This window comes from Pollachius pollachius (assembly GCF_949987615.1).
Source record: "Pollachius pollachius genome assembly, chromosome: 2".
Taxonomy (NCBI): Eukaryota; Metazoa; Chordata; class Actinopteri; order Gadiformes; family Gadidae; genus Pollachius; species Pollachius pollachius.
Genome location: NC_136935.1, coordinates 32209919 through 32233123, shown reverse-complemented (window position 1 = coordinate 32233123; position 23205 = coordinate 32209919). Strand labels below are relative to the sequence as shown.

At 46.7% G+C, this 23205-nt stretch overlaps 2 protein-coding genes across 3 annotated transcripts; both read right to left on the bottom strand.

The window, feature by feature from the left end:
* Nucleotides 1-381: 381 nt before the first annotated feature.
* sp2 (sp2 transcription factor) lies at nucleotides 382-10252 on the bottom strand. 2 transcript variants are annotated; one of them, XM_079730974.1, is made up of 8 exons: nucleotides 10217-10252; nucleotides 8793-8869; nucleotides 7286-8203; nucleotides 6871-7071; nucleotides 6369-6678; nucleotides 5963-6140; nucleotides 2959-3152; nucleotides 382-2765 (listed from the first exon to the last, which is right to left on the bottom strand). In XM_079730974.1, exons 1-8 carry the CDS (start codon nucleotides 10221-10223, stop codon nucleotides 2665-2667), a joined length of 1986 nt encoding a protein of 661 aa, XP_079587100.1. In that variant the 5' UTR covers nucleotides 10224-10252; the 3' UTR covers nucleotides 382-2664. The 2 variants fall into 2 exon arrangements, with proteins under 2 accessions (XP_079587100.1, XP_079587101.1); XM_079730975.1 differs by lacking the exon at nucleotides 10217-10252 and adding an exon at nucleotides 9924-10033.
* A 1470-nt stretch (nucleotides 10253-11722) lies between these two features.
* On the bottom strand, nucleotides 11723-20412 carry socs7 (suppressor of cytokine signaling 7). The gene is made up of 10 exons (XM_079758612.1): nucleotides 19074-20412; nucleotides 17815-17882; nucleotides 17490-17588; nucleotides 16522-16653; nucleotides 15887-16050; nucleotides 15284-15452; nucleotides 14571-14699; nucleotides 14079-14214; nucleotides 13533-13679; nucleotides 11723-12706 (listed from the first exon to the last, which is right to left on the bottom strand). The coding sequence occupies exons 1-9, from the start codon at nucleotides 20372-20374 to the stop codon at nucleotides 13556-13558; spliced, it is 2322 nt and encodes a 773-aa protein (XP_079614738.1). The 5' UTR covers nucleotides 20375-20412; the 3' UTR covers nucleotides 11723-12706; nucleotides 13533-13555.
* Between the last annotated feature and the right edge of the window lie 2793 nt (nucleotides 20413-23205).

The following is a 23205-nucleotide window of genomic DNA, read 5'->3' as shown; positions in this document are numbered from 1 at the left end:
TTCAACTCCGGCGATGATATTTATTAATGTCATGAATAAATATATATACATTATCATACCAATGGTATAAAAAACATACCCATGGTTTTTACATTTAATCATTTCAGAAAATATAACATAACTTCCCCCAATTAACATGGTAAATAAATATTTTAATTACCTTTCAAATATCATGCACTTTTTTGTTACGCTCCTTTGTGCATAGTAGTGTACCCACTTTCGAGTAAATCCAAATATACGTTGATGTTCTGAAAGCTGTAGAACAAATAATATTATACAATATAACAAGACAAGCAGACCGGATGGTTTAAACTGTTTTATTGAGGGGGGGGGGGGGGGGGGGGGGGGGGGGGGGGGGGGGGGGGGGGGGAGACTGTAGAAAATGAGCGAGCTTTCTGCAGTAAGCACCATAATAAAATATAGAAAATGAAATGCTGGGTTCCTGTTCTCCTCTGTGGTCTGAGGAGAGCAGATAGGCTCTGGGACAAAATCTCTGGGAAAGAGCATAAGCCCTTCCTTAGAACATCCACTAAAAGCTCTTGGCTTAAAACACAAAGCAAAAGCACAAATTTAAATTTGAAACCTGTTTTTTTTTTCTTCTCAGTGCACAATACAACAGTTTGTAACATAAGTTAAATCAGAAAATAAAAGGAATTCTAAAAACACCATTCCTTGGAATTTCACAAAAAAAGGAAAAATGTTTAAATACTGGGCGCAGCTGTCTAAGGCATCTTTAATTCATTACAAAAGAGAATCTAGAAGTATTGTACAAAGCAGGAATGAAGCTATACAACGTTACGTTAAATTTGTTTCATACACACTGTACACAGTCCACCTCCTTCGGCTCCGGCCAGGCCAGACTAAATACTAGGCAGTGAGACCTTTTTAATCCTACATTTACTGTGCCTAACAGACACATCTGCTTTTATTTACATATCAGATAAGAGATAAAATACAAACATAAATATGAGCATGTCCAGTCAGACAGCATCAGCCTCCAGGAAATATAATAATATAAACCATAAGGGAAAAACGAATACACCAAGGAACCAACAGCTTTACAACCTTACTGGTAAAGCACTGCAGGGGAACCAAGTTAAAAGTGCTTTTGAGACTACATCTGACTGGGCCTCAAGCTATGGGATCCCTAGGACATTAATGTGTGTTGATGTCAGTACCAGGTTGTGATGTAGAACACAGCACAACATTTTCTCCCATTTCGGCAAGCTAGCAACGCACCGAACAAACTGAGGTTAAAAGTTATTTTTTTTTACATGAATTAGCTTATATACCAATAGGTAAGCCTATACCTTTAATGAAGTTTACTTCAAATCAAATCTAAAAAACTATTACATTTGATAATGAATGTTAAGTTTTGTCTTTAAATTCAGAAAGTCTCTAAAACCAAGATATTTGTTTTGTAGATGAAGTTACAAAATATATGTGTGTCAGAGACTGCTGTACAATTGGTGAATAGCTTTCTGTCGAATAGAAATCAAATTTTAAATGTTAAGTAAAGCTATTTGTACAAAACGTTATGTACAAAACTAACTGATCATCGGCCAGGAAAAAAGCATTTTACACATTTTGTTTTTGCATCTGGTGACATGATTGTCATATTAGGGCATTAGTTAACTAAAACATATAAATAGCTATATGTTGCCAAGGAACCAAAGTAACCAAGTGGTCAAGAGAATAAGGTATGAGGAGCACCTTCTTCCCCCCAGATGACGTATCAGGTCATCTGGGGGGAAGAAGTGATGTCACTATAAAGCAGAGCGGGTGGGCGGCTACAGGGATGAATGGGTTGTTGTAGTCACCTGTGGAGTCATGGTTCATAATAAACAGACTACAGACACACACTTGGAAACTGTACTATGTAAGGGTCACTGTGTTGGATTGGCGCTGCCCAGCAGGTAGCTATGCAAGGTCTAAGTAAGCCAGGGGACTGAGCTATGTTAAGCTTACTATGTTGGAACACAAGACACAAAATAAGCAGAGCCAGTCTGTTAAACGAGACCAGTCCAGGAAGATCACAAGGGGCAAAACAGTCCTACCAAGTGCCAGGGGCGACACTTGGCACCCACAGCCAATAAGAGCAAGAGGCTGCAGTGCCCAGGGTGTCACCAGAGAGGGTGCTGTCCCCTCTAGCTGTCACAGACAGCTGGTGGGTGAATCCCTCGAAAAAAATAAATGAAAGGTTCAAACTGAAAACACACAAATGAAAGAATGGATTCAGGTGAATGAAAAGGAGGGCTGGAGACAGCAGGGGTCTGAAGGGGGGGTATTAGTTTGTATTTGAATGATTCTGTGTGGGTCCATCTTGTCCTCTTCCACCCCCCCCCCTACAGGTTGTGGGAAGGACCATGTCCCTCTACGCCCCCCCCAGATGCCAGAGGGTCTGTCTGTCCGTGGTTGACTATGCGCTGGGCCCACTGAGTAGGCCCTCGGGGAGTAGGAGGGCCGGTCTGGGGTCCGAGGAGCTCTGCATGTACACCACTCTATGTACATCACCAGCAGTCTGGAGAGTGAGAAGGCAGTCTCCAACTCAGACGTTTTTCCTTCCATGGGGAATTGAAACAGAGCTTGTGCAGTCCTGAACCCCCCAACAAACCTCCTCCACCTCTTCAACTCACAGCAGCAATGGGAGGGGGGGGTGAATGTTCACAGGTTCTTGGTATTGATGTGAGTTTTATAATGCTTGGTGAGATGGTCGCTTCTCATGAAGCGCTTCTGGCACTGGTTGCACTCAAACCGCTTGTCTCCTGCGGAGGGATTCACAGCACATTACAATATAGAATAACTGCGGTACATAACATCTGTTCATAATATAGAATGTATGATATACAACAATACATTACACACCTGATCAAAATAAAGAATATATATGGTATATATTCTTTATTGGGGTCAGGAGTAATGTATCGTTATATGGCTTGATTATGAATGATCAGTCACCTGTGTGTGTGCGCGCGTGTCTCTGAAGCTCGTCGCTGCGTGTGAACCGCTTTCCACAGAAGACCCAGTTACATACGAATGGCCGCTCCCCCGTGTGCAGGCGCACATGAGCCCTTAGCAGGGACGTCTTCCTGAACGTCTTCACGCAGCCGGGGAAGTGGCAGATGTGCTTCCTCTTGCCCACCTCCGCTGGCCTGAATGGCGACACACAGCCATGGGGTCAAGGCCACGATAAGCTTATACTTTTAAATCTGCTCAACACACATGCACTTTTACTTGGAATTATTTTTTTAACACACAGGCTTTTACTTTGACACCTGCTCAACACACACCCATGGAATAAATACATACGCTATTACTTACAAAAAAATGTAAAAGACTAAATATATATATATATATATATATATATATATATATATACACAGTGGGGCAAAAAAGTATTTAGTCAGCCACCAATTGTGCAAGTTCTCCCACTTAAAAAGATGAGAGAGGCCTGTAATTTTCATCATAGGTATACCTCAGCTATGAGAGACAAAATGAAAAAAAAAAATCTAGAAAATCACATTGTCGGATTTTTAAAGAATTTATTTGCAAATTATGGTGGAAAATAAGTATTTGGTCAATAACAAAAGGTCATCTCAATACTTTGTTACATGCCCTTTGTTGGCAATGACAGAGGTCAAACGTTTTCTGTAAGTCTTTACAAGGTTTTCACACACTGCTGCTGGTATTTTGGCCCATTCCTCCATGCAGATCTCCTCTAGAGCAGTGATGTTTTCGGGCCACACGGACTTTCAACTCCCTCCAAAGATTTTCTATGGGGTTGAGATCTGGAGACTGGCTAGGCCACTCCAGGACCTTGAAATGCTTCTTACGAAGCCACTCCTTCGTTGCCCGGGCGGTGTGTTTGGGGTCATTGTCATGCTGAAAGACCCAGCCACGTTTCATCTTCAGTGCCCTTGCTGATGGAAGGAGGTTTTCACTCAAAATCTCACGATACATGGCCCCATTCATTCTTTCCGTCACACGGATCAGACGTCCTGGTCCCATGGCAGATAAACAGCCCCAAAGCATGATGTTTCCACCCCCATGCTTCACTGTAGGTATGGTGTTCTTTGGATGCAACTCAGCATTCTTTCTCCTCCAAACACGACGAGTTGAGTTTTTACCAAAAAGTTCTATTTTGGTTTCATCTGACCATATGACATTCTCCCAATCCTGTTCTGGATCATCCAAATGCTCTCTAGCAAACTTCAAACGGGCCCGGACATGCACTGGCTTTAGCAGGGGGACACGTCTGGCACTGCCGGATTTGAGTCCCTGGCGGCGTAGTGTGTTAGTGATGGTAGCCTTTGATACTTTGGTCCCAGCTCTCTGGAGGTCATTCACTAGGTCCCCCCGTGTGGTTCTGGGATTTTTGTTCACCGTTCTTGTGATCATTTTGACCCCACAGGGTGAGATCTTGCGTGGAGCCCCAGATCGAGGGAGATTGTCAGTGGTCTTGTATGTATTCCATTTCCTAATAATTGCTCCCACAGTTGATTTCTTCACACCAAGCTGCTTACCTATTGCAGATTCAGACTTCCCAGCCTGGTGCAGGTCTACAATTGTGTTTCTGGTGTCCTTTGACAGCTCTTTGGTCTTGGTCATAGTGGAGTTTGGAGTGTGACTGTTTGAGGTTGTGGACAGGTGTATTTTATACTGATAAGGAGTTCAAACAGGTGCCATTAATACAGGTAACAAGTGGAGGACAGAGGAGCCTCTTAAAGAAGAAGTTACAGGTCTGTGACAGCCAGAAATCTTGCTGGTTTGTAGGTGACCAAATACTTATTTTCCACCATAATTTGCAAATAAATTCTTAAAAAAAATCAGACAATGTGATTTTCTGGATATTTTTTTTTTCATTTTGTCTCTCATAGCTGAGGTTTACCTATGATGAAAATTACAGGCCTCTCTCGTCTTTTTAAGTGGGAGAACTTGCACAATTGGTGGCTGACTAAATACTTTTTTGCCCCACTGTATGTATTATAGGGGTGTGCATCTCTTCTTTATAGGACGATCCGATACGTATCTAGATACATGTGCTACGATACGATTCAGGGATGATACATTTAATATGGAACGATTTGATGCGATTCGATTCAATGTTCTAACGATCCAGTGCGATTTGATGAGATATGAATCAATCTGATAGATTCAGTTAATATCCGTTTAACGTATAAAAGAGACATTGCCTACTTTCAAATATATATATGGTATAGGGACCATGGAACCTTAGGTTTTTATATTTCTTTCTTTATGGCATGGGGAAAAATGGAAGACATTTATAAATTTAGAAGTACATTCTCTCTCTATTTGTTTATTTATAGTCTATTTGTTTATTTATAGACTTGATCGATGTCCTACACAATTTAAAAAATAGGGAAGCTTTTGTCAGGCAAGACCCAAAGGACCCCCACAGGTTTGATTTCAGAATTGCTGTTGCACTGAAAATCGTTTCACCGTTTTCGCACATATGGCTTATGGTTATTCGCTCACTCACAACTCCGGTTGTTTCCTACTCACGAGACGCAGGGCACCTGCGCAAACATACACACGGATCCGCGCGCTTCCTTCGATTTCATTTTCCGGATCCGTATGGAAACGGAATGAAATTAGTTGACAATGCTGTCTTGATATCAAGCTAAAGCTCACTCATCCGTTTGCAACGTTTAAATCGATTCAGGGGCCCACGTATCGATGTAGTCACATCTTTGTTAATCCAACCGGATACCGATTTGTATCGGTGAATAGTTACACCCCTAATATATATATATATATATATAAATACACACATAAATACAAACAGAAAACTTTTTTTTAAGTAGGAAATAAGGAAAAAGCACATGACGTGCCGCTGTGGAGTAAGGACACCTGCGCTTTTACTTTGAAATCAGATTAACTCACACAGAAACCCTCTTACCCTGATCGCGGATCCTAACCCTGACCCCAGTGCCCCACTTGCCTCTTGTCAGCATCCTTGCAGTTCGGGCAGGTGCACGCCATGCGTCTCTTCTTCTCCCCCGGCTGGGCGGGCAGCTCCAGGGTGAGGGTCTGGTCCACCTGCACCGTGGGCTGACCCTGAGACCCGGCCAGCTGCAGACCACCACCTTGCAGGGTCTGAACCGTCAGGTGCTGCTGGCCTGGAGGTGAGGCGGGATCAGGAGACAGTATGAAGTCCAGAAACTATATCAAAGTGGTGAAGAAGTAATTACATAATCCTTTTTTGGACAATATCATTACACTTCACTTTTGACTTTTTTTTTTTGACAAAATCATCTGCAAAATCCCATGCATCAGCCTCGGCATGTGCTCTGCACGGCCCAGGCGCTGGGCGTGGGGAAGGAATCGGGACACGGCCCAGCACTCACCGCCGGCGTTGGTGATGGTGACGGGCACGCCCTGCACCTGCACGCCGTTGATGCTGATGGTCTGGACGGCCTGGGGAGCCTGGGAGAGCTGTGCGCTGTTCAGGCTGATCATCCCCCCGGCCGGGGCGATTTTGGCCAGCGTCCGCTCCTTGCGGGCTCCGCCCAGCTGCCTCTTGACGCCCACTGGAGACGAGGAGCAAGAGGTGGCGACAGTCATGCTGGGTACGGTGGTGGTGGGCGTGGTTGCCGTGGAGATTGCCTCCTGGATCTGCACCGCCTGCCACTCCCCCGACGGCGTCTTGATCAGGAACTGAGTGGCGGGGGGGGAGGGGGAGATTTGATTAGAACCAGGAAAAGGCATCAGGCATTACTGTGTGAAGAGGGTTACCTGTATCATAAGGGTAACCTTTATTAAAGAGGGTTACCTGTATCATAAGGGTAACCTTTATTAAAGAGGGTTACATGTATCCAAGTATTGGTTTACTGTATTCACAAAGGTTACCTGTGTTTGAGGTTCCGTGGGTGACACCTGTGTCTGCCTCTGAGGGATCTGGGGGAGCGTGGCGGATGCGGCCTGGACCACCTTCAGGGCCTGTTGGGGGATCTGGACCATCTGGGACTCCTGTTTGGGCTGGACCAGCTGGACCTGCTGCACCATGGCCGGCTGCCCAGGGCTCTGCACGATGAGCAGGTTGTTACCGGCCTGTGGACAGCCAGAAGGAACCAGGAAGTTAATTCAATGTGACAGAGGAGCCTGCTATATGAAGGTGTACATTTACATTGCAACTTGTCATATTGTGTATACAGTTACATACATTCCCTGTATATATATTTTTTGTACTTCTTCCACTACTACTCATCAAAACGTGTCGTCTCAATGTGGCTGGTCGTTAGGGAGGGGTGCTCCCGCTGCTCACCTGGATGATGTTGTCGGTTGCTTCTATCAGGATGGTCTCCATCTGCTCTGGTGGAGGGGAGGCGCTCTGTGGGGGGGGGAGGGCGGGGGGCTGGCTGCTGAGGAGCACCTTCTTCTTCCTCCCCCGCCTGCCCTTCACCGGCGTAGACGACGCCACCGCCGCCGTTTCCGTGATGATCTGGGTGCCGCCCATCTCCCCGGTGGCGACGCTGAGGGGCAGCGTGAGGCCGCCGTGGAGCTGGACCAGCCCGGCCGCGCTGTTGGCCCTACGCCCCCGAGGGGACGGCTTGATGGCCAGGGCCTTCTGCGGCGTGACGGCGGAGGTAGCAAGCGCCGGGCCCTGCATGGTCATGGGCGTTGTGAAGATGGCCTGGTTGGTGCCGGGGATGAGCTGGAGCTGCCCTCCCTGGGGCATGACCTGGATGGTCTGGGTCCCCTGCCCTCCCTGGGGCATGACCTGGATGGTCTGGGTCCCCTGCCCTCCCTGGGGCATGACCTGGATGGTCTGGGTCCCCTGCCCTCCCTGGGGCATGACCTGGATGGTCTGTGTGCCCTGCCCTCCCTGCTGCATCACCTGGATGGTCTGGGTCCCATGCATGGTCTGGGGCATCACCTGGTACTGGATGTTGGCTGTGGGGGCCGGTGTGTTGGAGCGGGAGGTGGGGCTCTGGATGGTCAGCATGATGGGGCTGCCAGCGCCGCCCGAACCCAGGCCCGCAGGCAGCTGGATCACGTTCCCCTTTGCCGACAGGAAGCCCAGGTTCTTGGGTGGCGCGGGCGCGATGGGGGCGGGCTTGATGGGGAGGAGCCTGCGGGGCTGAGGCTGGGAGGGGGGTGCGGAGACAGGGGCCTGGGCGGCAGGGGGGCCGATCTTACTGCAGGTGGCTGCCAGCAGGGCCAGGGGGGAGGGCTGGGAGTCCTGGGGAGACAGGGGGGAGGTCAGAGGTCACACACACAGATAACTGAAGCAGTAGTTTCCTAAAACTACCCAACGACTTACAGACTTAAACCATTGGGTTCAAAACTGACAAAAGGTTGGAAAGACAAGCAGAGGAATAGGCAGGTAGACAGAGAATCAGTCAGAAAGACAGACAAGCAGACTAGGAGACAGACTGGCAGTAAACTGATTGTTTATAATAAAGTTGACAAACAAGTTTGTTTTAAAGACACTGTGAAATTAATTCAGATATTCTTCCGATGTATTCACCTATGCAACACACTAACAAACATTTGCTTGCACGTTTACTCACAATTAGTCACACACAATCAAATCGATTCTCATTCCATCTACATTACAATTCGCCCATATCCAGACCTATATGCAAATACTACAGGTGAACTAATATGAGCTCACAAAGCTAATTATTGTTGTGTTCAAGCCCTGCCTGGAGGGATGAACATACCAGCATCAACCCAGGAGCGTGTGGAGAGATGAACACATGAATATACCACCAGTAATCCACAAATGTGTGGCGAGATGACCACATGAATGTACAAGGGTGACTTACTTGTGAGGAGGTGGCGGAGGGCTGGAGATACTCGCTTGGGTTCACAGCTACAGTGGCGGCCATACTGTCCTGTAGCTCTGCATGGAACCAATCACAAGGCAAGGTTAGACCTGAGAGCCAATCACAACAAAGAGTTAGACCGAGCCCAGGAAACACCCAGCTCAGCCCTGATTCAGTGAAACCTGCATCAGACTGGTGTTAGGAAACTTTCCAGTGAATGCACTGTGTCAGAGAGATACTGACTACATATCTATCATATGTATTAATACTAACATCTTCCCTTATAAACCTCATGACTGGGGAAGGCGTATGGATAATCGGAACAATACAATTTTCTGATGGTTGCCGTAACGTCATTTCTTGTATGTTCACTTTCTGTAACATAACTAATGCCTTAAAAAAAACAATACAAATCTAAAACTGAGCACGACTGACAAGTATTCAAGATAAGACACAAATGTTTGGAAACATTTGATCTGCAGTAACCCCTAGAGAAGATCTCAAGAGAGGAGAGAATATTTTAAAATGCCTCTCCTCTAAAAATGATGAATATCCTCATCTGTATATGTGCATGGCTTGCAACTGATGCAAGACCCATTTTCTCTTTAAATACTCTATACAGTCGCTGTGTTCTGTTAGTGTACTAATTTCGTATCAGCCCATTACGCCTGAAACCCTGTTCTTAACCTGAACAGCAGTAATCGGAAACTCGGCGTTAACTAGTTATATTTCGGGTAGCTTTGTGACTTCATCCGTCTACAGCTGGCAGAAGCTTTTCGGTAAAAATAAAAATACATTTGCATTTTCGGAAAAGAAAAACAACGCTCAAAGTGGGTCCCTGTGTGTGTGTGTTTATATGACAGAAACACTACTGTTTGAGTTTATGTTAGGTTTCCAGATAAGGCAGCTGAGAGGCGGTTCATCACAACACACAGTTGGTTTGCTGCTACTATGCTATGTTGAAAACAGCCGGGAGTAGCTAGCAACATTTCTGACAAAACCCTCCAAGCTGCACTTAGCAGCTAGCTTCTGGAGCTTTCCTTTAACTCAGCTGCAATTCTAACCTGCGCAACGTGACTCAGTGTATTCAGTTGCAAAGCAGAAAACACAGGGATATAACTCGTATCTTACAGTTTTAAATGAATCCGAACCCGTTACGGAGCTAAGAAGCTAGCATATGTGACTAGCTAGCTAGCCACATATGCTAACGCGTCAAAACTCAGATAACGTTGCAAGAAAAAAGCTGCTCTTCTCCCCGGAAGTGCAATTATTATAGGATTTTTACACCCCAACACATATGTATTAAACTTCTCACGTGTCCAACCATTGACAACTCGTACAACAATAAGGAATTACAGACACGAAATGTTTTTAAACGAAGTACAATCAGTAATATAAACAGCGATGTTTTAATTCCTACCCACCGCTCATGACGACACCCGCTCTCCGTGGGCCTTCACGAGAGGGAGCCCGTGGGAAGAGTCCGCCCGCGACTCTGGCGAACCAATCCGATGACAGTGGTGCATTGAGTGAGGGCCCATCCCGGCCAATCACGTAGAGCCGTCTTTGTGATTGAAATTTGAGTTGGCCAATCGTAGATCGATTTTGCCTTTCGACCGATGATGGATCCACGCTCGGCAAATAGTATTCTGAGAGTACTGTGGAGAGGGTGGTTCCAAAAAAATAAACCATCTTAAAAGCTGTTGACCTATTAAACGGAGACTTACATTTTACTGACGTGTGTTACATCCAATGTGTAGAAACATTAACCAGCACTGTAGAAATAGAACGACAACCGTTTAGATCAATGAGTTTCACTGTCAAGGGTTTATTGTCCGCGACGCGTTCAATTTAAACTACTTCCAGTTTGCTACGCTTTCACAAACAGACTGTGTATGATCTAGCTCATGTATAGCCTAATTAAATACGTTTAAACATTTAAATTGTACGTTAAATTGATACCAATGCAATCACAAATAGTTATTTAGGCCATTTTTGTTTTATCAGGCATTTTTCGGTTTCATGAAACCTTATCGTTAAGCATAGTTTTATGCCTGGTAATATTAAAAAAATATATATAAAAAAATGCCTTCTAAATGCCACACAATTTATGCAAGTTGTGTGTCTAAATTGTGTCAGGAGACAAACTTATTCAAGCTTTGATCTTTGAGACTAGTAACTATTTTACAATAAAGGAGAAATTAATGAAGAAGCAAAATCATAACGGCCATTTCTAACCCTCTCTTTCACTTCCATCTGCCGTCAGCATCCAGAGTTGGCCTCTAGCAGCTAGCGATGGCTTTTAGTCGTCCTACTCTCATTGCACCCCTCTCTGTGTCTCTGTTCACAACCACAATGATGGCAACCCTATACACATCGGCTTTAACCAGAGAGCTTATCTTGACCTTGTTTGGACTCCAGTCCTCTCTCCCTGCTGGCTGAGAGCCGTGTATTATTCAAATGTCTTCCTGTGCTTGCGGCAAACACTTACCTCTCTCAGTGAACACAAGAATTTTCATGAGCACAAATTCTTTCAGGGGATTTTCAAGCACTGCTTGTCTTTTGTGTGTACGCGTGTGCATACAAGTGTGTACATTGTGTTTGTGTGTGTGTGTGTGTGTGTGTGTGTGTGTGTGTGTGTGTGTGTGTGCGTGCGTGTGTATACGTCCGTGTGTGTGCATGTATTCTTGTGTGTGATGATGAAATGTTGACGTATTGAAAGTAACACAGTACACCACTGCTATAATAATGATTCATTTAGTTTTTTTTTTACTGAAAAGGCATAGCTGGCAGTCAGCTTTTGGAGAACAGGCAGATAAATAAAAGAGAGTCTGAGATTGATTGCAGAGATAAACAGGCAGTTAAAAGGAGCTAATGTTTGCTTGTGTTTTTTTCCTTGTTGTAGTTGTAGAAGACAAAATATGGTCATCTTTCTGAATCTCTGGTGAGTAAAATGCTCTGTGACAATATCTGCTTTCAATATCTGCATGATACTATTTTGATTTAAGACCGTTCCCGGCTACTTTCTTACCCAGTAGGACATCTCATCCCTGATTGGTTCAGGGGAATAAATCTTGCATGTCATCACAAGAACATGATGCAAACACTTTTCAACAGAGGAGATGGGTAGGGAGGGGGGGAGCTGAGAGAGAATTTACATTTTTTGGATTGTTTCTTTTCAAAATCTTGCTCTCCTCACTCTTTCTGCTCTCTCTCTTTACAACGAGAACTTACAGAACCTTTAAGCCGTAGGCCCACGAAGCGGGGCCCAAAAAGAGACAGAATGAAGCTATTCCCGATGACCTACAGCAGAAGGCAGCTGCGTTACTACAGGACCTGATTGGTTAGACTGGGTCCCCTCTTGTTCTCCGCCTGTAATGGCAGTATAATACTAACGGCTCAACTTATGACACAGAATCACAACGTGGTGCCTTTGACTGGTTCTGTATTCATGTTCTGCATATGACTATGATGCGGTCAGTCCTGACTCATGATATTTAAAAACCCATGTTAAGAAGGGAAGTGTAAGGAGAGTTCTGGTGACGGAGCCCACACCAAAGGCGCAGAAACAGCAGGAACGCAGCGTGTTCCACAAGTCCAGGTCCTTATCCAGAGGAAATAACCGCAAACGGAGCCAGAGGTCAAAGGTCAGGCTGTTGGTTTGTTGTGTTTTCTGCTCTTTCTAGAGAGCGGGTCTGTTGTGGTCTGCGGGCCGCAAGGCTGCAGTACACGCCCCGGCCCACTTGCTCGGCCCAGATCACATGCGCTGGTTTCCAATGCGATCTGGCGGTCCTCATCCTTCGCTGTAGTTTAGAGACCACCCCCGTCCCATTAAAAGAGATCTGAGCTCTCTGATTGGAGGGCTTTGGAAGACCAGCTGACCAATGGCGTCACAGCCTCATTCCTCCAGTTGCCTGAGGAGAAAAAACACAAGGTTTGAGGTGAAAGACGTTAATATCAATAAAGCACAAGAATGACCAAAAATACTAATAATGACGTCATCAGAAGATTGTTCGTATTTCTGCATGTTTTCTTTTTGGATTCTTGTTTGTCTGGGTTTAGAGTTTGTACCCTTGGACATTGGGCCTTGTTCACGCAAACTGTTTAAATCTGTTCTTATGATAGGATTAGGTTGGGAGATTGCAATGCAAAGAGAGATGTTTTCACCGTTCAAACAGATGGGAACTGTTGTACGAGAGATGTAGACAAACATACGAGAGATAGGTTGTCTAGAAGGAATCTCTTGTGGAAGCAATGTTGAGTCAGGTGCTTAGCTCAGACGTTACCGGTCTTAATCCAGTATAAAACAAGGGGAAGTTATTTACAAATGTTTCTGAAACATCGCCGTGCTGTGCCTAATTTCTAAGGAAGAGTCCGAGACCTTACATTTCTATCATTAGTGTTTATTTGATCAGAAGCATTATCCACAGCAATGTAAACCGGTACACCACGGCCACTATTTCTCCACTGAGTCTTGGAGATTATGCGTTCCAAACCTGAAGCCTGTATGTGCATGTGCAGATTTTTAAACAGTTTTTAATCTAGATACATTTGAAAAATGGTTGTAGGATCTAGATTTTCCCTTTGTGTAAACAGGGCAGTGTAGGGGTGGTGCTCTGCTCCCCGCTGAAAGGTTCAGCGTTCCAACTCAAATACCTGCAGTCTTCCTTTAGGTGTCCTTGGGCAAGAGAGAGCGAGAGTGTGCGAGAGAGAACAAGAGAGAGAGCCATCACAACTTACTGTAACTGAGGGGACCACTGCCGCTACGTCTGAGACTCCGCCTCCTCTTGCTTTGGCCCCGCCCTCATGACAATGCTCTTAAATGACAGGTAGGTCTCCTCCTCGGGGTCGTAGTAGTAGAACTTCCTCAGGTAGGAGATCAGAGGTCTGCACACACAAACACCATATCATTTCATATTAAAGAAGTTTGTAGTACTGTACTGTATAGTATAGTAGTTAAGTAGTGTATAGTAGTGAAAAGTAGCGTTTACTAGTGCATAATAGTGTGTAGTAGTGGGTAGTAGTAAATAGTAGTGCGTATAGTAGTGTGTATTAATTGGGGAGGGGGAGGTCCTGGATGTGGTGGTGTGTAGAAGTGTATAGTAGTGTTTAGTAGTGTGTTGTAGTGTGTAGTAGTGTGTAATACTTGGGGAGGGGGAGGTCATGGATGTGGTGGTGTTAAATTGTGTTTAGTAGTGTATTGTATTGTATAGTGGTGTGTATTACTTGGGGAGGAGGAGGTCCTGGATTTGGGGGTGTGTAGTATTGTATAGTGTTGTGTATTACTTGGGGAGGGGGAGGTCCTGGATATGGTCTATCCGGACCATCTGTCGGAGACGGAAGCGGCACAGGTGTTGGAGGGACTTGACGTTGCTGAACCGAGAGACCGGGTACAGGAGCTGGACTGGGGTGGGGGGCAGCCCTGCCACACACACACACACACACACACACACACACACACACACACACAGTTCGTACAGTACAGTCATACATTCATATTGACCATATTCAATGGAAAAACCTGATGCTCAACAAATGTGTCCTATTTGAAAAGACTAAACACACACACATGGAAACACATGGACACATGCAAACACAGACAAACAAGTGTGCACCCACACACACACACACACACACATAAACTCTCTCGCACTCACACACACACACACACACAAAAATGGACACTTAAGTAGTAAATCTAATCGGTTTTTGGGGCCTGCTATCATCTGAGCTAGCCTCAGGCTAACCCGCAAACCTTTGACCCCTCTCCAGACCTACCTGGCACCCGGGAGCGCAGGAAGTAGAGGAACTTCCCGTTCTTGGAGTGCATGATGGCGCGTTCAATGAACTCCACCACCGAGTGGCAGCGGTCCTCCAGTTTAGGGTGGCACCAGAGGCTGAACGTTCCTGAAACACACAAAGGAGAATAAACCAGTCTGTTGTCTAAAAAACATGAAGAGAAATCAACCAGTCTGCTGGTTGAAACACATGAAGAAGAATCAACCAGTCTGCTGGTTGAAACACATGAAGAAGAATCGACCATTCTGCTGGTTGAAACACATGAAGAAGAATCGACCATTCTGCTGGTTGAAACACATGAAGAAGAATCGACTAGTCTGCTGGTTGAAACACATGAAGAAGAATCAACCATTCTGCTGGTTGAAACACATGAAGAAGAATCGACCATTCTGCTGGTTGAAACACATGAAGAAGAATCGACCATTCTGCTGGTTGAAACAAATGAAGAAGAATCAACCATTCTGCTGGTTGAAACACATGAAGAAGAATCAACCATTCTGCTGGTTGGAACACATGAAGAAGAATCAACCATTCTGCTGGTTGAAACACAGCCCCAATCATCATTATCCTTCTACTGCTCATTCACTACATTTTCAAGCACTTTGTTGGGTGTCTGGTGTTGAAAGGAGCTATATTAAAAAACATGTTAGAAAAAAGTTCAAAAAACATGAAGTAGTAGTAGTAGTGCTCACCACGATAGTGCTCCATGCGCGTGTGATGCGTGACGCCCTGAGACCGGAAGCTGAGGCTGAGGATGTAGCGGGGGTCCGAGCTGTCTCTCACCAGGAAGGACCCGTCCAGACGGCCCTTCAGCTTCATCTCAGCATCCTCCCAGTTCATAGGACCCCAGTACCAGCCACACTGCCATGCAATACAATACAATGTAAGGTAATGCAATAGAATAGAATAGTCACAATACCATATAATATAATATATATATTATAATAACTGTAATATAATATCTATAATATAAAAGACCAACAGACAGACATACATAGATGGATGGATGGATGGATAGATAGATAGATAGATAGATAGATAGATAGATAGATAGATAGATAGATAGATAGATAGATAGATAGATAGATAGATAGATAGATAGATAGATAGATAGATAGATAGATAGATAGATAGATAGATAGATAGATAGATAGATAGATAGATAGATAGATAGATAGATAGATAGAGCGAGAGAGAGAGAGAGAGAGAGAGAGATAGATAGATAGATAGATAGATAGATAGATAGATAGATAGATAGATAGATAGATAGATAGATAGATAGATAGATGTGTTACCTTCTCTAACTCTCTCAGGCTAGCGGTGAAGTTGCTAGCTTCTGCCCGCAATGGGCAGAGCATTGTGGGCGGAGCCATTCGCATGGAGGGCGGGGCCATCCGGTGGGAGGATGGGGCATTGGCCTGTGATTGGCTGGAATGAGGCAGTGCACGCAGGAAGGTATCTGAGACAACAGTAGAGAAATTTCATTGGTCACCGCTGGTTACGGGCAGAGCACTGACACCTGGGGATGCAGGGATGTCACAATGCATGTCATTCCCTCTCTTCTACAACCACCTCTCCTGTCCATCAAAGCTAGGAAGCCAGTCATCAACGCTTATGACCATAAGATCATGACATTCTACACAACACAAGCCCATTAGGGCAATGGCAAGCCATTACCAACCCAGGTATTCAGTGTCTTTCTGTTGAGACTATAAGGATGTGCAGGTGTCTGCTGGTCAGACAGCGGTCTCCTGAACAGAAAATGGGACAATAGCGCTGTTCCTGTCCTCCATATCATCATGGAAACATCTTTTAACAGGTCCCAACACCTTCTGGCCTGCACTGAACCCAACATTTGACCGAAGTGCCCAAGCTGCCCAAGCTGCCCCCTTCAAAATAAAAGCTCCCTCAGCAGCAGCACCACTCTTACCGTTGAGGCTGACACTGTGCTGGAGAGAGGCATGGGAGGGGGGAGGAGGTGGGAGAGGCAGAGGGAGGGACTGCAGGGACGCCCCCATGGCGCTGACCAGGAAAGACCCAGGCTGTGGCCCAACGATGTCGTCTGGAACAGAGCCAGGGGGTGGAGGAGGAGGTGGAGGTGTGTGAGGTGGAGGAGGAGGTGGAGGAGGCAGAGGTGGTAGGGAGGAGGAGGAGGTGTATGAGGTGAAAGAGAAGGAGGAGGTGGAGGAGGCAAAGGTGGTGGGGAGAAGGAGGAGGTGGGTGAGGTGAAGGAGGAGGAGGAGGTGGTGAGGAAGGTGGGGGGCAAAGGAGAGTCAGGAGTTAGGAAGCAAGTAAACAAAGTGAAGGGGTTGAATGTCCAGTTACCGATAAACTAGGAAGGAAGAAGGGAAGGAGGCAAGTGCAGGAAGGGAGGAAGGTAAGCAACCAGGTAGGCATCTTTTGAGCCAGGGCTTGCAGTCAGATTATCATTTTTGCTTTTTGCGTTCCTAATGCGTAAAATGTCCCAGAATTATCTAAGTGGCAGCCATGAAATGCCATATTCAAATACTCAAAATGCCGAGAAAAGGTGCTTCAATGCTTCCCTTCTTATCTCCTTTAGCATAGGGTACCCTCGACCATCTGTCCCACCATTCCTTGAGCCAGCCAGACACATTTGGCCATTCACGAAAAAAAAACGATTGGCATATTTTCATGCAATCACTCTAATTATGATTCATGTCGATAAATATGAGTGGAAGGAGGTTGAGCGTGGGCAACCATTCTCAATCTGACAACCATTTTGATTCCCTTTTGTGAGTGGGAGCCTTTATTCCTTGTTGTAAGTGTCGCTGTTTGTCACCGGGTGGTCCATGTTTATACAGCCTGCATGAGACAGGGCGGGAACGCACAGGGGGGCAGTTTGAGAGACAGACTTTTTGGTAGCTCATCCTGGCGTACCTAGGAGACTGAGACTCCGTCGGGGTGGGGGTGGTGGAGTGGGGGGCCGGGGCATGTTGACCCCCCGACGAGAAATGTCCCCAAGGGACGCAGTCTCACCTGAGAGAGAGACAGAGAGAGAATGTGTTTAGGAGGAGGAGGAGGAGGAGGAGGAGGAGGGGGAGGAGGAGGAGAGATTGAGACTGAAGGAGGAGGAGGAGGAGGAGGAAGAGGGGGAGGAGGAGGAGAGATTGAGACTGAAGGAGGAGGAGGAGGAGGAAGAGGGGGAGGAGGAGGAGAGATTGAGACTGAAGGAGGAGGAGGAGGAGGAAGAGGAGGTCATTACCAGCGAAGGTGGAAAGGGATGCTGGAGAGAAGGCACTATGTGTCCGGGTCAGTCGGCACCTGCCTGACCTGAAGGAACCAGAGAGGAACATTACACACACACTGATAGAGGGAACACACACACTGATAGAGAGAACACACACACTGATAGAGGGAACACACACACTGATAGAGAGAACACACACACCGATAGAGAGAACACGCACACCGATAGAGAGAACACGCACACTGATAGAGAGAACACGCACACTGATAGAGAGAACCCACACACCGATAGAGAGAACACACACACCGATAGAGAGAACACGCACACTGATAGAGAGAACACGCACACTGATAGAGAGAACACACACACTGATAGAGAGAACACACACACTGATAGAGAGAACACACACACTGATAGAGAGAACACGCACACTGATAGAGAGAACACGCACACTGATAGAGAGAACACACACACTGATAGAGAGAACACACTCAGTGATAGAGAGAACACACACACTGATGAAAAGAACACACACACTGATAGAGAGAACACACACACTGATAGAGAGAACACGCACACTGATAGAGAGAACACACACACTGATAGAGAGAACACACACACTGATAGAGAGAACACACTCAGTGATAGAGAGAACACACACACTGATGAAAAGAACACACACACTGATAGAGAGAACACACACACTGATAGAGAGAACACGCACACTGATAGAGAGAACACACACACTGATAGAGAGAACACACACACTGATAGAGAAAACACACACACTGATAAGAGAGAACACACACACACACACTGATAGAGAGAACCCACACAATGATAGAGAGAACACACACACTGATAGAGAGAACACACACAATGATAAACATAACATATAAAATGATATACACACAACTACACACACGATGATAGATAGAACACACACATTAGTGAAACACAGTTACACACAGACAAACATGAACAAACAGATGGATCAAACAGTAAAATACCAAGATTCAGACATGACAGACAGAAACGCACACAAACCGACAGACAGACATTTGACAGACGAACATCTTAACTAAGGTAGAAGAACAACATAAACATAAGCATCAAAATCAACTTTAACAAAGACATAGACATAAATATAAACATAGCCATAAACATAAGCATTGACATAAACTTAAAGATAAACATAAACATAAAGACAAACAAAAACGAAAACATAAAAAAAAAACAAAGACACATCTGAAAGGTAGCAGGAGCCAACTTACCTGTCCGTGTCCGGTCCCACCCCCGCCCTGCCAACCATGTCCACCAGACTTCCTGTGGACCCGCCCACCAGACTTCCTGTGGACCCGCCCTCCCCTGGCCCAGGGTCCAGCAGGTGACCGCTGCCAGCGCCGCCGCAGCTCTTGGTCCGGAACATTCTACTGAGGCGGCCCTTCAGCGAGCCGCTCCTCCACCTGCCGGGGACCTTGAGGGTAGTGTCGGCCAGCCCTCCACCCCTGGATGTGGGGGTGCGCCTTGGCGTGGAGGTCAGGCTAGCGCTGGAGCCGGGCGTCCGGGCGGGGCAGCGTGGAGAGGGCGTAGCGGGAGCAGACGGGGGTGGACCCACGCTCGGAGTGGAAGGGCGGCTGGGGTCTGACTCCTCCCGCCTCGTGAGCTCCGCCTGGAGGCTCCCGAGGGAGAAGGACCCCGACATCTTCTCCACCATCTCCCGCTTCCTATGGAGAAGGAAGTCACAGGTGTCCTCCTGGTCCTCCTCCCCCACCTCCTCCCCCTCAAGCCCCTCCCCCGCGCCAAGCCCCTCGAGCACCAGCAGCGCGTCACTGGTCTCCGTCGGGTCGTCCTCAGGGTCCAACCCCTCCACCGGCGAGCCGGACGTCCCGTGTGACCCTCCCCCCTGACACGAGCATGTTGGCACGGTGGTGCCGCCCCCCAGCGAACCCAGGCGCCTCGCCAGGTCCTTAAACACGGAGCCCTGCGTCGAGCCGGGCGGACAGTCCCACTGCGCGTTGATCAGGGCCAGGCGGCGAGACTTCTCCGACAGCAGCGGCCACATCTCCGCCGGGTCTGAAGCCGCGGTGGAGAGCGACCGGCGCGGGTGGACCCCCCATTCCCGGCCGGGGCTCGTCGAGCCGTTGTTATTGATGTTGTGGACGTTGAACGCGGGATCAGAGCGGGAGAAGCAGCGCGTCTTGGCGTCCAGTCCCCGCTCGGTGCCCCTCATCATGATGTCGGGGAAGAGCAGCAGCCGGGGACGCAGCCCGCCCCGGGAGGGTGTGAACTCCCCTCCCTGGGCCTCCACGGAGCTCTGCGGGAGAGACGGGACGGAGAGCGAGGTCCTGCACGCGGAAGGTGCCGCCGGACCCGCGCCCTGGAACGACGCGCTGCACAGCGATGGGAGGCTGCCGGGATGCGCGAGGGCCGCTTTGACTCCCAGCCCGCCCGACGGGCCCCCCGGACCCACAATCGTGCCGCTCTCCTCGCCCACGGCGCGGTCGTCCTCCGCCGCGGCGACCAGGCGCATCAAGACAAAGTCGGGCGACATATCTTGCGCGGTGCTCGTCATTATTCCTCGAGGGGTCGCGAAGGGGAACGCCGCGGTGCGCGCGTCACATCGCTCCAGCAGATGGTATCTGCGCTCTGGGAGGAAGAAAGAACCCGAGCGACGTCGCCTGATACTGAGACTAGGCGCTGAACGCAAAGTGTGTCATGCACGCCCGCATCTCCCCCTACCGTGTAGCCGCATCCATTACGGCACGAGCACCACCGACACGCCACAGCCAGAGCGGTCCCGAAAAACCAGCACAACCGCGGGTCAACATACGGCCTGTATCACGGAGAATAATACGCACCTCGGACTGCACTGTCAATGCCAGAATTAATGTGTACGGATGTCTTAGAATAGGAATAAACTGTGGTGGCCAGAGGCCTGCACACCATGGGTAGCAGAGAGTGGAGACATGCGCAGGAGAGCGCAAGTCGGAGCGACGTGGGAGAATGAAAGAAATAGGCCTGCATCACGTGACATAAGGAACGCGTCTAGAGGCAGCGGGCACCTGCTCACGATAGAGCAGAGTAGAGTATAACCTAGAATAGAGCATATTATAATAGAACATATTAGAATAGAACACTTTATAATACAACATATGAGAATATAACATATTAGAATAGAGCATATATATGTTCTATATATACAGAACATATGAGAACAGATTAGGAGCGAATCATGCAACGGAACAGAAAAATAGAATGGTATAGAATACACTGACAATTATCTTTTTCATTTCATGAAAAACACTTTTTAACTCTCAATAAACCTTTGAATCAAACCTCAAGTACCTGAACGATATATTCGAAGGTTTACCACGTGCGTCACAACTGGGTTAATGGTGGTGTAGTAACATCAGTCAGGGGAGGAGGGCGCTACAGGCTATCAGATTCATTAACGACCGCTGCTGAAATAGTGGTGGCATTGTCAATAGTTCATACTGTAGTTTCAGTCTATCAGTGTGTATAAATGTACTTAAGATGTATAAATATACGACACTGTGTATAAATGTACTACAGTCTGTTGAAATGCACCATCAAGTGTATCAATACAAGTGTATTTAAATGTAGGCCTACTAAAGTGAATAAAGGGACTACAATGTGTTTAAATGTGCTATTGTGCCTATACACATACGCTATATAATAGTTTATGCATTCACTAAAGTGTGTATAAATGTACAACAGAGTATATAAATATACTACAGTGTGTATAAATGTTGTAATATGTGTGTTAACGTACTACAGTGTGTATAAATATATTACAATAGAATATAATTGTACTGATGTGTGTATAAATTTACTACTGTATATAAAAGTACTTCATTGCATAAGAATACAATACACTGCGTATAAATGCATTCTCATTGTGTATTAACATATACAGTGTGTATAAATATACTATGGCATGTATAACTGTACTAAAGTGTGTATCAATATACTACTTCTATATAAATGTACTATTGTGTGTATAAATGTGCTACAGTTCGTATCAATTTACAATGGCTTGCATAAAAGTACTATAGTGTGGATAAATGTAGAGCCAGAAGGTCAAATATTAGGAGGACAATGGGGAGGAAGACGAGGATGTGGAGGGGGTGAGTGAGCACACATGCGCACATGTCAGGTCACACACAAGGTGTGAAACTCCTACAGGGTGTGCCACAGTTTAAGCCTGCATGCGTGCATGCATGCGTATGTGTGTGTGTAATCGTGGACTAGTTTAGTTGCCATGGTCACATGAATCTTCTGATTCTTTTTTCCATGGCGTTGAATGGAATGTGATCCCTTATCACACAGCTCTCTCTATGTCTCTCTCCCTCCAGTCTACATGAGGCCCCTGCCTAGCGTCCTAACTGGGTTGTGGGTCAAATGTGTGTGTGCATGTTGGTGCGTGTGTGTGTATGTGTGTGTGCCTAAAGAAGTGTGTGAGTGTGTTTGTCCATGCGTGTGTGTGTGTGTGAGTGCAAGCGTGTGTGTGTGTGTGTGTGTGTGTGTGTGTGTGTGTGAGTGAGTGCATTTGCATGCATGTGCTTGTGGGTTTTTGTGTCTGTGTGTGTTATTGTGCATGTGTGTGTTTGTGTGTTTTTGTGTGTTTGTGTGATTTTTGTCCATACGTGTGTGTGTGTGTGAGTGCAAGTGTGTGTGTGTGAGTGAATGCATGTGTGTGCATGCGTGTGTCTCTGTGATTGTAAATGTGTGAGGAAGTGAGTGTGTGTGTGTTCATCCTTATGCATCTGTTTATGTGTGTGTGTGTGTGTGTGTGTGTGTGTGTGTGTGTGTGAGAGTGTGGGTCTTTGTTTGTTTATGTGCGTGTGTGATTTTGTTTGTGTGTGTGTATGTGTCTGTGTATACGTGTGTGTGTGTGTGTATATGTGTGTATGCATGTGTATGAGTGTGTGTTAGAGAGGATGAGGTTAATCTCCGCTAAATTCGGGCGTCCATTAAGAATTGCCGCTTGATGGATTAAGAGCCCCCCCCTTCGTATCCACTGTGATGCGGTGATGCTCTTACCGCCTGTCCCACTCCTTCACGCTCTGCGGGGGGATTGTACCTCTCATGTGCACTCCCATGTGCATAGACCCCACACACACTCTCAGCTGCCAACAGATGTACAACTTAATCGCCTCCTGCGTGCATGCTGATGGACGGCCATCCTGCTAGGAGAGGAGACGGAGGAAAGGAGGAGAGGTGAGGAGAGGCTCCGGCAGGTCACACGGAGGGAGAGAGGAGAGGAGATATGAAAGGAGAGAGAAGAGTGGAGAGAGGAGGAGAGGAGAGAGAGTAGAGAGAAGAGAGGAGAAGAGGAGGAGAAGTAAGAGGAGAGAGGAGAGAGGAGAGGAGAGGAGAGGA

Excerpts from the sequence above, each read along its gene's own strand:
- sp2 (XM_079730974.1), bottom strand. Across the intron at positions 7,072-7,285 it reads CAACCGACAACATCATCCAG|GCCGGTAACAACCTGCTCAT; the intron begins GTGAGCAGCGGG and ends GGCTGTCCACAG. Across the intron at positions 3,153-5,962 it reads TGCAAGGATGCTGACAAGAG|GCCAGCGGAGGTGGGCAAGA; the intron begins GCAAGTGGGGCA and ends GTCGCCATTCAG.
- socs7 (XM_079758612.1), bottom strand. The coding sequence starts at position 20,374 with ATGACGAGCACCGCGCAAGATATGTCGCCCGACTTTGTCTTGATGCGC. Across the intron at positions 17,883-19,073 it reads GTGGGACCGGACACGGACAG|GTCAGGCAGGTGCCGACTGA; the intron begins GTAAGTTGGCTC and ends TGGTTCCTTCAG. Across the intron at positions 16,654-17,489 it reads ACGGAGTCTCAGTCTCCTAG|ACGACATCGTTGGGCCACAG; the intron begins GTACGCCAGGAT and ends GCTCTGTTCCAG.